Genomic DNA, 16,396 nt, shown 5'->3' with positions numbered 1-16,396 from the left:
TTCCTCTAGGTATCCTGTAGATGATCAATTCACTCATTTTGATTCATAAACTAATATTCAAAAAGAAATATGGTTACCATTAATAATAACTATCCAAATATATGGGATTGTGTCATAAAGCTTTATTCTGAGTTTATTTGCATGTTAAGCTAATATTTATTTTACACGATGTTTGCATGAATTTTGCTTCAATGACTGTCTTATTATTTTTGTTGTAGTTATATTTTACAATGCATACATAATTACTAACCATTCAAAAAATATATTTTCCTTGTTTCTCAATATCACAATAATAATGCAGGTAAATCCTAGTTTATAATAATAATAACAATAGTGAAAATATAAATATAAATCTTTGAAATATATATTTATATAATCTTTAAATTTAAAATACCTTTTATGGTTTATTGTGCATATTTAGAATTTTAGCATTAAAGTAAAAATATTTAAATAAAAATATAGAAATATTTTTCGTCTTACTTTAAAAAGTATGAATAAAGTTTATTTATTTGCTGAACACACTCTATGACATTACTCTTTCTGGCTAATATTTTAATATGAGCCATTAGAAAAAGTACGATTCAATGTTACCTAAAATATTTTTTTTAGTATGTCCAATTCTTTGTACAGGTGAAACCTCTATCTATCGTTTTTTAAGGGACCTATTGAAATGAACTATGAATGCGGGAAAACAATAAATGCGGGATTAAGTGGTCAATACGCAAGTAGATACGACTGAGTAAAGATACCGTCCTCCCAATCTGCATAACCATTCGTAGGCTAAAATTCTATGAAGAATTCATGTTTCAGACGCAAATGAATTTATTTAAAAAAAATACAAACCTGAATAGAATTTAAAGAAATACTCAAGTTTATTGATCAAAATTTGTTTTTTCACTGTTTTATTTTCGTAAGTCAATGGTATATTGTCGGCTTTGCAAATTGTATTTTTTCAGCATCGGTTATTGAATGTGCGTTGTAGAAAGTTTTCTTTCAAAGAGTGTGCATGCTTCTGGAAATGCAGGTACAGGCAGCGGCTTCTTTTCATCAATATCGACCTCTCCTGCTATCGGTTACACAAGCTTTCGATAGTTTCTATCCCATACATTGCTGTTGAATGTAGGAAAATTGAAAATAATGTAAAAAAACAGACAAAATGTATCAAATATGCAGCTTCATTTGAACAATAAATGCGGTAAATGGTGATAGAGAAACGATCAATGCGGTTTAGTTTAGTATGAAATTAATTTGGGATAGAAGAAATAAACGACACATCCGGGAAAACGATTATTCGAGGAACGATAGATGGTGGTTTCACTGTATTCAAAAACTGGATTTTACCCCCCTCCCCTACATATATTATTGATATCTCAACTGACTTGAAAAATTTTCTGGAAGGGAATATGGAAGTATCGGACATTTACGGGGCTTATGGTTAGTCATTGGTTGGTTGTATCACTACTCATTGTGTAATATGAATGAACTTCCACATTACCTTTTTTTTAAATTTCCGGATACTCAACCGGCAACATATTTTATGAATTCTAACACATTTTTTCTCTTATGAATTATTATATCTGGAAACTCTAAACATGACAATACTTTTCAATCACTCTCAAACCTTATTCTATATTGTCAAAATATTTATTGGTTTAAATAAAATTCTTGTACAATGATAAGATTTCAAAAAAAAAACCTGCATGAACTGCTTCTTTAATTATTATACTTGAATAATGCTTATTTTAATTTTATTTTCATGGTTAAATATTGAATAATTACATCCCAAGTAACAAGGTGCCTTTCAACCTTTTGTTTTGTGAATTATAAAAACAAAAACATTTACCTAACATAAACATATCTAGATATTGTTGTATCATTTCCTTCTTATTTTTCCTAATTTCCAATTATGTTTCCTATAGCTATCCAAGAAAATACTATTTGTATAGTTCTTCAGTGGTCACATTATTCTTCTCTGTCGTTATTAAGCAAATCACATCACTAAAATGTATATGTATACAGTGAAACCTCTATCTATCGTTTTTAAAGGGACCTATTGAAATAAACTATGAATGCGGGAAAACACAAGGAGATATCTAAATAAATCTGAGAAAACGATTATTCGAGGAATGATAGATAGAGGTTTCACTGTATGTATTAGGTTGAGTACTAAGTAATTTTCCTTTTTTATGACACATGACTTTACCACAACAAAGTACTTAGTACTTAACTTAATATGTGTATGTCAAAGGCACCAATTAGTTGATGAAAATCCCCGTACTTACTTCCTTGTAAATAATCATAGATAAGTTGTGATCAATATATGGTATGTGGTATATGAAGCGAAATTTCCATTTTACCTTAAGCGTGAGGATCCACTTAATATCTTTTGTTATGTGTAATTTTCGCATCAAGATCAAATTATTAACTAAATTTATGGACATGATTTTATTGAAGGGAAATATGTCAAAACCGTCTGCATACTATTTTCCCTTATTTCACGAGTAGATTATTTAAATTTCCCAGTTTATCTAGTTCTTGTTATAAAAATTCTCGATTTAACCCTCGAGGGAATGTCATCAAGATATTGAGACAGTTATTTTAATAGAGAGTGGTCAAAATATAAGTTTAAAAAATAGAACAAAATTTTTGAAGAATCTCTTGGATATAAATTAAGGTTACAGCTGCAATAACTTTACGAAATTCTTAAAAGTTTAATCATGGACAGAACAGCAAATGTTAAAGTGCATAAAATGATCACTTAAACCAGCCAATGGCGGGTCATAAATCCTGTAACTGCTCAGACATCTTTGCCTCTGTCGAGATATCTATAATATCTTAAATATCATTTTAAAAAAAAACACAAATATGATAAGAGGCCACTTTAAAATGTATTTATGTAGACATTGTAAGTTTTTAGAAATACAGATTTTCTCATCAAGATCACATTTGTATTTTTATCGTAGTTCACAAAACTAGTAGTGTCTACATAAATAATCTCAAAAGTGGTCTTGTACAAGTGTTTATTTAAATTATTATATTATTCCGCAGAGTTAGTTACATATGAAGAAATGAAAATCGTTTAATTGTTTCGATTCAAATCAAATAAATACTCAAGAATCCTTTTACAAGGTTCAACAAATTGTGGCGAACTTACATAGAAAATGAATACATAGTACAATTTCTTCTTCTAACCCTTATCCGCACCCAATGGTACATAGGGCACTGCATCATATTGACATAGTGTTATCTTGATTATTACTTATATGAAGGCAAGGTGACCACTCCTGCCCTTCAGGGACCAGACCAGGGTAGTATTGAATAAATAATAGAGTGTAAAATATTTATTTTCACCTCCCCCCGGGAATCGAACCTGGGACCTCCAGCACGGTAGCTAACCTAACCTAACCTGTGTCGGTTCGAACCCACTCTACCACAATTTGATATCTATTTCTAATAATGAGCTGCTTAGGCTCACAGAAATAGTATAAAATTGAAGTATTTTTGTAAATAATAAAAACACAAAAATTTCTCTTTTAAAAAAAAAAAAAACAAACATAATCATTACACCACGGGGAAATTACATTACAAAATGTTTACATAGTACATTTATGATATGTTTTGAATATTGAAAGTCATAAATCATAAATTAAAAGTCAAATTAAACCCTGAAGAGGGCAACAGGTTGTTGCCGAAACTAGTTGGTCAATAAAAATGTGAGTGGATCAAAACACAAAGTCTTTTTATTTCTCAAAATAATACATTTACGATATCCTTAACAACCCGCTTACACGCTTCACATATCTATTATCTAGTAAAAATAAAAGCCTAGTCGTAATTGAAAGGGTAATGTGTGCCAAGTATTGACCGCGTTGTGATGGTAGGAGCAGCCGCTCCTGCTGGAGGAGCTGGTGGAGCAGGAGAAGCGCGAGCAGGGGCGCGGGGACGCCCCCGAGGCAGGCGGGCCCGCCGCGCCCGCGGCCCCCCTGCAGCACCCGGCCCCCCCGCCGCCGCCCGCGCAGCACTGGCAGCAGCCGCCGCCCACCCCTGCCCCTCCCGCGCAACCACAACCCCAGGTTAGGAAACTTAGCTTTTTAACCCTTCCCTTACGGTGCTAAAAACTTTAACCCTTATCACTCGAGAGGCGCCGCTACAGTGCCACATAAAACATTAATCCCACTCGTTAGGCGCCCCAGCGGCGCCATGAACCTATAGTCATACATTTTATTGTTTACAAAATCCAAGGGTGCACGGACAGGTTTCTTCATGTTTACTTGTTTCTTTATATATTTGTAAACATAAATAAGCATACTTATTTGCTACCTTTCCAAAAAATATTTTTTTCTAATTTTCTTAGAATATCTTAGTTTTTTCTAAAAAAAATCCTCCAGCTGCTGGAGACCTATATGAATTTTTTCCTCGAGTGATTAAAGTAATTGATGAGTAGAGTTAAATGTATTTTATACACCATATGAAAATATGGTTTAAAAACGAGAAAAAGTAATAAATATTCCTAAATTTGCTTTTATTGCCCATAGTTGAAGTTGAAATGGAACAATTTTGTAATGTTAGCTCTGGTAAATACCTAATGAAGAGAAAAAAAATACATCGCAAGTGGCTGCCATAGCTAGCGTAGCGACACGACCACCCTGAACGACGACTTGTAACTTGTAACTTGTAACTAAAATGAGATCATCGTAAACAGTATGAAGCCGCATGCGCGTGTACTCAAAGTGCGGCACGCACCATACTCTGAAAATCGTTTGTGTATTGGTGATTTTATTCCCGATTTTTTCACAAATTATTTATTTCCGTTGTTGCAAATGAATAACTTTTTATTATAATACTTTCATGTAATACATAATTATATTACGGAGGAAGACAAAAATTCTGAGCCCCTATCTATTATATTTTATATTGATATTCTCATTTGAAAAGTCGAGTTGTAGTAAATACACATTACCGGGAGGGGAAGGTTAACCAGTTCCTAATTTAGCCCGAGCACTACAGAATCATGATCACTGACTTCTTTGTACCTCAGTTGAATGGCATTGATGTGACTTTAACTTTAGCTGTGGTTTCAACAAGATGGCGCAACATGCCACACGGCGGTGCCACAGACGTGCCCGTGGTTAGTGTCGCAGACTGTTGAGTCAGAGTTTCTCGGTTCGAACCCACTCTACCACAATTTGATACCTATTTCTAATAATAAGCCGCTTAGGCTCACAGAAATAGTATAAAATTGAAATACTTGTGTAAATAATAAAAACATAAATATTTCTTTAAAAAAGAAAAAAAACCAAAACCATTGATGACTTTAATTCCACATCGCTTTATTATTGACTTTTTTCATAGGGTCTTCTTCTATAACAGGAGCAGAGGTGTTTTAAAGACCCTTTTTGAGACTGTTAATTTTTAAATACCTAAAAATCTCATAAAGGCAGTTGGGTCTTCATCCTGCGCTTTGTCGTAACATTGTTTGGAATGAGAAATGTGTATCTTGCAGGTGGGCACCGTTCCTCTGTACAACTGCCAGTCACTGCCCGCGCCACCGCTGCCGCCTGAGCGAGTCACCACGGAAGCCGAGCGCCAGGCGCAGCTGCAGTACGAGCAGTGGCTGCAGCAGCAGAACACGCTCCTCACGCACCAGCTCAAGTACTACGAGACCGAGGTGCAAAAACTCAGGAAGATAAGAAAGGTATAACTCCACTCGGGCGAACCGTTTCGATCCTACGTGTGCTATTCTCGGCTTTGTGCTTATCGATGATTTATTTTCCAGTCATTAAACAGTAAACAGAGGCAACTTCGCAAGTCCGGTAATGAACTTGCCGCTCCTGACTCTACGGAACTGGCCAGAGTTTCTGGCGAGCAGGCCATATTGCAGAAACATTTGGAAGCGGCTCGTAAGCAAAGTCGACAGCATAGCATGCTAGTACAGGTAATGTACAAACTTAACCGGAAAACTATTTTCATTTTTAAAATATCTTTTATAATTGTAATGAAATAATTGTCTTTATTTATATATTCTAAATATATTTTCTTGTTGGTCTACCTTAAGGAATACCGGAATAAGCAGCAGCAGCAACAACCTCAACTGCAGCAGCAGCAGACCGGTGGACTTTTGGGACAACAGCAAGGCAATTTTCGCCCGCAGCAGGTCATAGTGCAGCAACAGGGAAATATTAATCCGCAACAGCAAATCTCTCCTCTGAGTCGGATGTCTCCGCAGACTCCTCTTATCGGCCAAACTCAAAACCAGCTGAGTCAACAGCAAACCATGGGCAATGTGGTAGATCGGATAATTCAACAGTCGCAAGGGAATCCCCAACAACAACTCCAGAATCAACAACTGATACAAGGCCATCAGTTGCAAACTCAACAGACGCAAAATGAACAACTCCAAAATCAACAGCAGCACTTGCAAAGTGAGCAACAGTTACAGAATCGGCAGCAGCAATTACAGAATCAGCGACAGTTACAAAATCAACAACAGTTGCAAAATCAGCAACAGTTGCAAACGCAGCAACAGTTGCAAACGCAGCAGCAATTGCAAACTCATCAGCAGTTACAAAATCAACAGCTGCAGAATCAACAACAATTACAAAATCAGCAACAATTGCAGCAGACTCAGCAACAGTTACAAAATCAACAATTGCAGAATCAGCAACGGTTGCAGAACCAACAGCAGCTGCAAAATCAACAGCGTTTGCAACAGCAAAATCAACAGCAGTTGCAGAATGCCGGGAGCCAAAGCCAATTTGTCCAAACCCAACAACTGTCACAAAATCAGCAACAAATTCAAAACCCACAATTGCAACAAATACAGCAACATTTGGTTTCGGGCCAGTCACCTTCTCCGCAAATGCAGCTGCACCATCAGCTTCAAAATCAGTCGCAACAGCATCAGCAACTTATCAACTCGCAACAGCCCCAACAGCAGGAGAGGCTGATGCTGCACCAACACCACTTGACTCAGCAGCAGCACCAGATGCCCAGTCCCGGGCAGCACCAGATAGTCAGCCCCGGGCACCAGATGGTCAGCCCTGGACCGCACCAGATGGTCAGTCCTAGCCAGCAGCAGCACATGGTCAGTCCCGGCCACCAGATGATCAGTCCGGGACAGCAGCTGCAACAAAACCAGAGACCCATGTCCACTCCCAGTCCCCAGATGTCCATGCAGATGCAGAATCTGCACAGCCCGGCTACGTCTCATTCTCCTCAACTCCAATCCATGCAGGTAATAAATTAAACATTCAAAGTCAATACTACAGAAAAACGTATAATTCAAGTTTTTAAATAATTTGAAAAAACAATTTTCACAGATATGTAATTTTAAAAAAAAAATGCCGATAATTCTTAACACATTTCAGATGGGTATTTTTTTACGTCTACGGACCGCTGACGATGGGATTTGATAATAATGTACATACAGTTAAGACCTTAAGGTTTAAACCTTGAGATTAAGACAGGCGCTGTGGCATAATTGGGTTGAGCTCAACTGTGAAACTGGCATTGTGGGTTTGATTCCCTCCAATTGTAAAATTAATTCAAGAAAGATTTATTTACATTAGTCTGGGTGTTTGTGATATATTTTTATTAAAAAAATTTGGATATAATATTCAAATACAAACAATGGATAATTCCTTCTTTTCTGCCTTCAAAATGAGGCCGGCATTAAAGGTAAAAATACCCGTCCCATCCTTCAGCATCAATCGACCGAATGGGTAAAAATACCTTTCCCATCCGAAGTGTGTTAACAAACATATTTAAATAATAAAGTAATATTTTTCAAATTTTGTCTGTTTGAATTTAATGACTTTTTACCATAAGGTCTTCTGCTTAAAAAAAAATTATCGCGTGTATTTATTTAATAATAATAAATAATAATAAAACCCTTATCCGCACCCCAATGGTGCATAGGGCACTGCGTCATATAAACGCAGTGTTATCTTGATCGTTTACACATGAAGGAAAGGTGATCAGCCCTCCGCTTCAGGTACCAGTCCAGGATAATATTGAATAAATATGACAGTGAAAAAATCACTTCCATTTATTTTACCCCCCTTGGGAATCGAACCCGGGACCTCCAGAACGGTAGCCGAGCGTGCTGACCATTACACTACGGAGGCGGACAATTGTATTTATTTACTTAACTTAAATCTACCGGTATTTGTTTAAAAAGCCGTGTTTGTTTTTTTAAGAGTGGTAATCTGAGTGGCGGCGCTTCACCCTTGGGTGCTGGAGGCACTCCCCCTCCATTCAGCCCCTCCCCTGGGGTGGGTGGAGTGGGAGGCCGCTCCCCGCAGGTCATGTTCCCCCGGCCCCAGGGGTCTCCTCTGCAGACCAGGTTTGCCCGACCGCCCCAGCCACACAACATGCATCAACAGGGTAATGGTCCATATCATCGGTATATTCCGATTTATTATATTAACGTATTGCGGAATATTTTAAATAGTGAGAATCTCTTTCTAGGTATGCGAGTCGGAGTACAATTTGCACCCAGACAATCTTCTCCTTTGGGAAGCCCTCAACCTCTGATGTCGCCGGGAGCCTCGCCTAATGATTCAATATCTGTAAATAATTTTCTTTCTTGACTCACGTTTTCAAAATACTTTGGTTTTTCCGTCGTATTAATTTTACATACTTATTTTTGAAGCGCCAACAGATGCTTCAAAGGCAGCAATACAGCCCCATGGGCCAACCTCCCAGCTCGCCTCTTTCGAGGAGTCCTCTGGTGTCTTCTCAGCCTCCCTCCTCTCCTCTGGTGGCACCCTCGCCCTCCCCGGGCCCCGATGCGGGCGGAGGAGGCGGAGGTAACCCCCACGCCCCCCACAGTGCCGCGCCCCTGCCGCCCGGTCTCGCCCGCTACACGTACTTCAAGCTGGGCCTGAGAGGAGGTTCTCCCATGTGGGGACTCAACAAGCCCCCGGTTCCCAAGAGACCCGATCACCAACCTACTCAATCTACCAGCAACCAGCAGAGTGACAATAGTAAGCCGCCGCCCATTTCTAACCTTTTTTTAAATGCTTTTTTTTTTACATTCTCCCTGTTTACAAGTTTATATCATTTGCAGGTCCAATTGTGAAACAAAAGAAAGAGCCGCACATCAGCAAAGTATCAATTCTCAAAAAGAAACCTCAAGTGAAAATTTCTACCTCTAACTCTGTAACCAACATGAAAATAGCGGCTCTTACTATTTCGGACCTTATCGACCCGGAAGAGAGCTCGTGTACTCCTCCGGTCAGTCCCGGCAAAACGTATTCTTTGGTTTTAGACGGGTCCAAATCTAGTAATAAAGACACCAAGGTAACGGAAGAAGCAAAAGGAAATAAGATCGGCAAACCGGTTGATAAGAAAACTACAGAAAGTGCTCGTTCCGCTAGTGAAGAAATTGTATTAATAGATAGTAGTCCGGATGACAATAATAAACAGCAAATACTCGATTATGATGATGAAAATGATAAGAATTTTGTCGGTGCCGAAGTGTCGTTGTGTGCTGCTGCGGGAGATTCGGACCAAGGAGAACTCTCCGTGATGGAACCCTTCCCGCAAGTAGACATCTCTGAGATCGCTGCGAGTCCACTAGATGCTCAAGAATATGTCTTATTTTCAGCCGACTGTGTCGATTACACCGTCGACAGTGATGACTCCATCAAGCATTTGAATTTCATTCAAAAAGACAACTCTGTTGTTATCAGTTACAGTCGTCAGACATCCGAGTCCAACGAAGAGTGTAATGTCCAGAGTCCCGCTGCCGAAAGTGAAGACGAAGGCGCTTGCATGCATTTAGACAATGATACTACTAGCAAACCTGTGAATCAACACAAACAATCCACAAAAAAGGTGGTGCAAATAGACGAAGATTCGGATATTGTGGTGATTAGCTCGAATGTGTCTCCGGAAGAGCAAATAGCCACTGAGGAAGATTTCGAAGAATTGATTGACAGCGGGAAACCAGAAGATGCTGTAGAAGAGGATGCTCCGAAAAAAGCCCCCTGTGAAAAACCTCCAACTGCGACTGTTTCGGAGACACCGCCGACAACAATCACGAGAACTGAGACTACTAAGAAAACTGTGGCTGTAATCAGTCTCGGCGCTAAACCCCCGCAAAATTCAACAGGCGTTCAACAGTTTAAGCTTTTAAATACTGGGAAGACACCATCCGGAATATCGAGATTACCCTTACTCAGTGCGGCAGTTATAGCTCCGCACTCTAACACTAAAATCCTCAATGAGGTATCGCAAGCTACCGTGGCTTCTGTCTCTATTGCCAATCAAACTATTTCTGTTCCCGTTTTAAAGAGCTTGAGCGTACCTATCGGTTCCGTTGGCACCGGCGCGCAAGGAAATAATTCTCCTGTTTCTCATATGAAGAAGATACCCATCACGATCTCTACTCCTCTAAATGTCCCCATATCAAAGCCCATATCGTCCGTAATAAGCGTCATATCGACCAACATTCCCAGGATGGCCACATTGAGTCCGGTGATCACGCTATCCACAACAACGGCGGGAAATAGTCCTAGAATGCCGATACCCATCTTGACACAACAGCATATCAAACAGAAGATCGTAAAGCCTATGGGGAAACCACCTAAACCGACCATCTCTAGTACGAAAATATCTTCCATGTCGGTGTCTCAGGATACCACGTTGCCAGCAAAAATCTTTCAGGACGAGTCTGCTTCTCCCGATAGCTCTCTCAGCCAAGATGAGGGTGGAGATAATGATCCTTCCAAAACTGAAAGTGTTGAAATTGGAAAAGTCGAAAGCCAGGAAAAAAAGTTTGTCCTTTCGAGTAATAAAAGTACATCTTCCGTCGCATCTGGTCATAATATTTATAAAATAAAAGGAAGTGATATCGAAGGTGAAATGTCTTCCCAAACTGAACTCCCGCAAAAAACTATTTCCTCGATCGCTATTATTAAGCCCGAAATATCAAAGTCACCGGATAGAGTCAGTGAAAAAATTCCCGATAACATAATGGAAGGAGATGAAGAAGAAAAAGTTACTAAAACGGAAGAGATTTGTGAAGTTTCCAAACATTTCAATCAAGCCATGAGTAATTGTAATTCTAACGATATGGAAACGGACCGGAGCTTGTCAAACGATAGTACCGATTTAATTAGTATAAAAACGATTAAAGCCATCGCAAACCCCACCAAAGAATTGGTATTGGATTCTAACATGAGAATATCATCCGATGTGTCGCAAGAGTCTATCCAAATATCTATTCCTTCTCCTACGCCATCGCAAGAACAATATCTAGATAACATCACTCTGCAAGCTCACTCGGATTCTGAAATGGACAGCCGTGGAAACTCAACTCAAAAACAAGTCAAAATATTTGAAGAAATGTTTAACATGCTTAAAAACATTAACAGCGGCGAACCCAAACTGTTCCCTATTAAACTCAGAGAACATCAGTCCGATTCCTCGCAAGACAACACTTCAACTTCAATGGACAGAGAACAGGATTCGATGGCAGATCTTGACGATATTATAAGACAAGATTTGAATAGTAATTCGACCGACCATAATCAAGAGCCTTTGAAGTCCACCATTCCGGTACATGTTATCATGAGATCGAGGGAATCATCTCCTATTACAGTAGCCACGTCGAGAATAACAACTATAATGCCCCAATTATCACCCTTGTCTAAGCCGACAGAACTCACAGCCAATATCGCTAATGTGTCTCAACAGGTGAGATCTATTATGTCCGCATCCAAGAATGAGTCATCGGTGAATTCTTCAATCACGTCAATGAAAAAATCTCTTATGCAAACAGATCTGGGTTCATCCACACAAGTTAATTTTGAAAATCTTTTACCATCTACAAAAGTGGAGGTTGTAACCAGTAAAAGTACTAACCGTGGCCTGATGGAAAAGGCAGTCATGAATAATATGATAAACTTACCAGATACATCGCAGATGAATATATGCCAGACCTCGAGAATGAATAATGTAACTTCGGTCAATACCGCCATTCTCCGAAGTCAGCAATCGCCTCACGGCTCACCGACGGGATCTCCACGACACAGTCCACTTTTGCTATCCAAGTCTCCTGTACAATCGCCATTAGTTGTGACCCAAACCTCGTCCGAAGAGCAACCCACTTCGACTGTACAGAACCCTATCATGAGTCAGCAAATGATCCAAATGCCGGCTTTGTCCAAAATTCAATCTAACACTCCTCAAGCTATGGCATCGGTGATTCAAACTAATATGCAAACATCAACAGCATCCTCGCCTCTCCATAAAGCTCAACTCATCTCTACAAACATTCTGAGCTCTACTTTGTTACAATCTGCGCGACACGGTCCTAATAGCATTCAACTTCCTCTACAAAGTATCAGCTCTAGTCAACCTCCGGCATTGGTAATGAGCTCCAGACCCGCTACCATAATATCTTCTCATCAACTGGCGAATGCGCAATCGACCGCATCTCACAGTATTCTGAGTGCTAGTCTCACTCAGACCATGAATAACAAAATTCTCATGTCTCCTAACATGGTAACGTCGTCTAAACTTTTGCATAGTCAACTCACTTCGCCGTTGAAACGTTCAAAATCAACGGATGAACCGAAGAGCGATGTTGTTGTCGGACACATTCAACCGATAAAGCGGCACAGCTTAGAATCTGTCATTGTTAAAAGTGAGCCGATGGAATGTGACGATAACAGTACGCCAAATTTAGAATCGAGCGGATGCAAGTTTTCCAGCATACCGCAGAAGACTGATGAATCTCAAAACGTACTACTTAAACAACTTCTTCAAAATTCCGGAGCCACCTCTCCGAGTGTCCCGCCGTCCAGAACGATGGGCCCGTCTCTGCTGGCCAGCCAGCGCCCCGCTCCTAGCTTGGGACTGGTGCCCTCGCTGGAAGCGCAGCTGGCCCGCCCGTCCATTCCTCCGCCGCACATGCCCCTCACCACATCCGCGGAGCCACCCAAAACATCACCGAGGCCGATCCTTTCCAGAGAATCTGCTTTTGTATCACTGCCTCCGCAGTCTTCCACGGCACCGTTAATAATTACCTCCTTACCTGTAACTACTCAGACTTCCACGCAGTCTTTGATGGATGTTAGAAAACCATTGAGCAAACTTATTATCAGGGAAGATCCCCCTCTGACGCCTACATCATCCACGCCATCCGAGACACCACCGGCATTTTCATTATCCTCTAATGATATTTCACCTCTGCATATAAAAAAGGAAATTACCGTTCCTCAACAGAGCCCGATAAGCCAACCCTTTATTCCTCAAGAAGTAAAGAAAGAGCTTTTGGATGAGAGTTCCCAACAGTCTGCTATTTCTGGTATTTCGGCCGCATCTGACCAAGGAAAACTAGACATTGCCATGAAAGAAGAACTCTCTGATACGGCTATAAGTATGGAAACTAGTAATGACAACTGCGTTATTCAAGAAACCGCGTTAGAAGCTAAAAAGAGAAAGCGGAGAGAATATCAGCAAAAGCGCCGTCAAATGCAGAATACCCAAAAAATTGAAGCCACAACAACAACGACGAAAAAGCGACCGAGAAAAGGTTCCAAGGTTGAGGAAGATTACGATACTTTCATTGATAATTTGATGGCCCAATTGAGACAACTTCCACCCATGCAAGTTCAGGAACCACTGTTAGGAAAAAATTACGGAGTTTGTCCCGTTTTTGGATTAGGCGATATGTCTAAAGTAGTAACATCTAAAGATTATAACATGAGATTCGGAGATCTAGTTGGCGAGTTTGGCGATGCTCGCATACCTAACGTAGCGGACTTCTACAGTGCTAAACCGTTCGGCGAAGAAGAACCCATCCCGGAGAAACCTCCAGTGTCTACGCAGCGAGGATTCTACGACCAAGAGTTCTCGCCCATTCGATTGGACGCCGATTCTGATGATAAAAGACTAGAATTTCTTTTCAAAGAGAGAGATGTGGATACACCCGATACGATAATCAGTAGTTCGAGTCCCGAGTCGTGGTTTTGGGATGATCCCAATCCATTTCCAGGACTCAGGCTCATCGATGAAGAGTCGGATAGTGACGACGATAACTGTCGACCCTCATCTCCCATCATCCCTATTATTGTACCCATACCCATCAGAGTTAAACCTCTCTCTCTACAAACTTGTGAAAAGGAACCGGAAAAAGATAAAGAAAATATTTCTAATAATGTCAGTAAGGAAGTTGTTTCCATAAAGTCGAAAATGGCAAGTGATAATGATTCGGAAAATCCGGGAAACGTAAAAGTCACATTAACTTTAACATCGGGAGCTGCAGAAGACATACTGGGAGTGCTCAAGAAGCTAGCGTGTATTCTGCACATACCCCCTCCGACCGCTTACCAGATCGTGGAGAGGACGGCCACTCCGCCCTCGCCGCACCGACTCGGCTTGTATCGCTCCAAGGGCAAGGACGGGAAGGAGGGTACTCCTATAGATATTCAAAGTATACTTAACGGGGCAGCTAAATTTTGCCGACATTGCGATGTCGTTATTTTGGATTCCGTTCTTCGAGCCAAAGCCTCCGATTTTCCTTTACTTAGTTCCCTTAAATCCAATAGTGACGATTTATTAAATGACACTGATTCGGAGCTGTATTTTTGCAGTAACCAATGTTATAAAAGATTCGCCTGGCGACCGACCAACATTCTTATCGATAATAAAAATTCCATCAAAAGGTTCCAAGGGGATAATCTAACAACCGCACTGAAGATAAGAGAAAAAGAGGATCCAGGCATGACTTTGGTGGAAAACATGGATACCACGGACCATTTAGGTTCCAAATTGAATTCCAAAGGCGATAAGGTGGATCTCATGTTTATGGACTCGTTGGATAGTGAAACTCTGATGAAAACAGAAAGTAGTCAAAGTCCGGATTTCAAGAGCGAAGAGAAGGGCTCGAAGCAAGCAATCAAAGAAGAGACCGCGAGCGGACCGCCTCCTAAACAATTCCGCGGGCTACAATACAAGCTATGGTCGCCGGGGTGCATCTTGCCGCCGACGCGCTACAAGCGGCCCACGGAGCGGGAGATCACGGATCTGGTGTTCCGTACGGGTATCGCGGTGATGCCCGCCAAGCTCCCCGAGGACATGCGGCGCTGCTTTCTGTGCCACATGCAGGGCGACGGCATCGCGGACGGGCCCGCACGCCTGCTCAACTACGACGTGGACAAGTGGGTGCACCTTAACTGCGCGCTGTGGTCGGACGGCGTGTACGAGACGGTGAACGGGGCGTTGATGAACTTCGAGAACGCGTTGCAGGCGGGCATGTCCACAGCGTGCGTGTTCTGCGAGAAGATGGGCGCCACGGTGCGCTGCTTCAAGGCGCGCTGCAGCAACGTGTACCACCTGAGCTGCGCCGTCAAGGACAAGTGCGTGTTCCACAAGAACAAGACGGCGCACTGCTCAGCGCACGTGCCCAAGGGGGAGAAGGACAGCGAGCTCACCACGCTGAGCGTGCAGCGCCGCGTATACGTCCAGCGCGACGAGAGTCGGCAGGTGGCGGCCGTCATGCACCTGGCCGACCTCACCTACCTGCTGCGGGTGGGCGGCCTCATCTTCCTGTCCGTGGGGCAGCTGCTGCCTCACCAGCTCGCCACCTACCACACTCCGCACTACATCTACCCCGTGGGATATAAAATTGTGAGTTTTCTCTATCTTATAGTGACCCTAGCTAAATAATAGGACTTTCTTTTGCAAATTTAGAATGCGCGAATTTTGTAAGGAATTCAATACTGTAACATTTTTAACGTGTTCTTTACACAAATTTTTGTTAATTTTAATGTTTACAATTGACAATTACAAATTAGCTAAATTTGATTACATACTATTTACTGTGATTATATTGAGTGACAATATCATCCGCAAATATGCAACAGCGCAAATAATAAATCTGCAAAAACTGAGGGATTATATCATATAAAATAACACTTCTTTATTAACACATTGTTTGCGGACAGTTTTTTCATCCTAATTATTATACTCATTAGGGTCGCATAGTAATCACAAGTAACCACAAACCCAATACCGATCTGCGTATTGTTTTTTGGCATCTCGCGCTGTACAAAAAGCTGATGCTTTTAAGCGTTTCCCGCAAACAATGTTTTAATTACTGTTAATCCATTGCAACACAAAGCCGGTGAATCGCTGGCCAAGGTCAATTTGTCACTGACTCACAAAGCTGGCGATTTGCTGGTTTGTCTTTGAAGTGATTTTTTCACATTAAAACCGAATGACAATGGGGATTAGCCATAATGATCTTGCTTACGAACAACAAAAAAATGTGCTTTTATGTTTTACCATTTTTATTTTGTTTGTAATCTTAATGTTAGTGTAATAAAAAAATGTGTAAAATTTGAATAGTGTGTTGTATGAACATATTATGTCATCTTTATTA

General features: G+C 40.8%; 1 protein-coding gene across 7 annotated transcripts in view; it reads left to right on the top strand.

Moving 5' to 3' along the window:
- Positions 1-16,396, top strand: part of LOC148311347 (uncharacterized) — a 58,947-nt gene that overhangs the window by 38,099 nt on the left and 4,452 nt on the right. For 6 of the 7 annotated variants that reach the window (XM_088256775.1, XM_088256774.1, XM_088256776.1 and 3 more), the window contains 8 exons: positions 3,882-4,073; positions 5,504-5,695; positions 5,777-5,935; positions 6,056-7,234; positions 8,199-8,385; positions 8,470-8,570; positions 8,654-8,987; positions 9,071-15,642. In XM_088256775.1, coding sequence (XP_088112901.1) covers positions 3,882-4,073; positions 5,504-5,695; positions 5,777-5,935; positions 6,056-7,234; positions 8,199-8,385; positions 8,470-8,570; positions 8,654-8,987; positions 9,071-15,642 — 8,916 coding nt within the window. The remainder of the gene's footprint in view (positions 1-3,881; positions 4,074-5,503; positions 5,696-5,776; positions 5,936-6,055; positions 7,235-8,198; positions 8,386-8,469; positions 8,571-8,653; positions 8,988-9,070; positions 15,643-16,396) is intronic. The other variant, XM_088256772.1, reaches the window with a different exon arrangement.

The sequence above is a fragment of the Brachycentrus maculatus genome, unplaced genomic scaffold (assembly GCF_059751285.1).
Source record: "Brachycentrus maculatus isolate JH-2025_06_01 unplaced genomic scaffold, ASM5975128v1 h1tg000066l, whole genome shotgun sequence".
Taxonomy (NCBI): Eukaryota; Metazoa; Arthropoda; class Insecta; order Trichoptera; family Brachycentridae; genus Brachycentrus; species Brachycentrus maculatus.
This window is presented reverse-complemented; position numbering and strand designations above follow the sequence as displayed.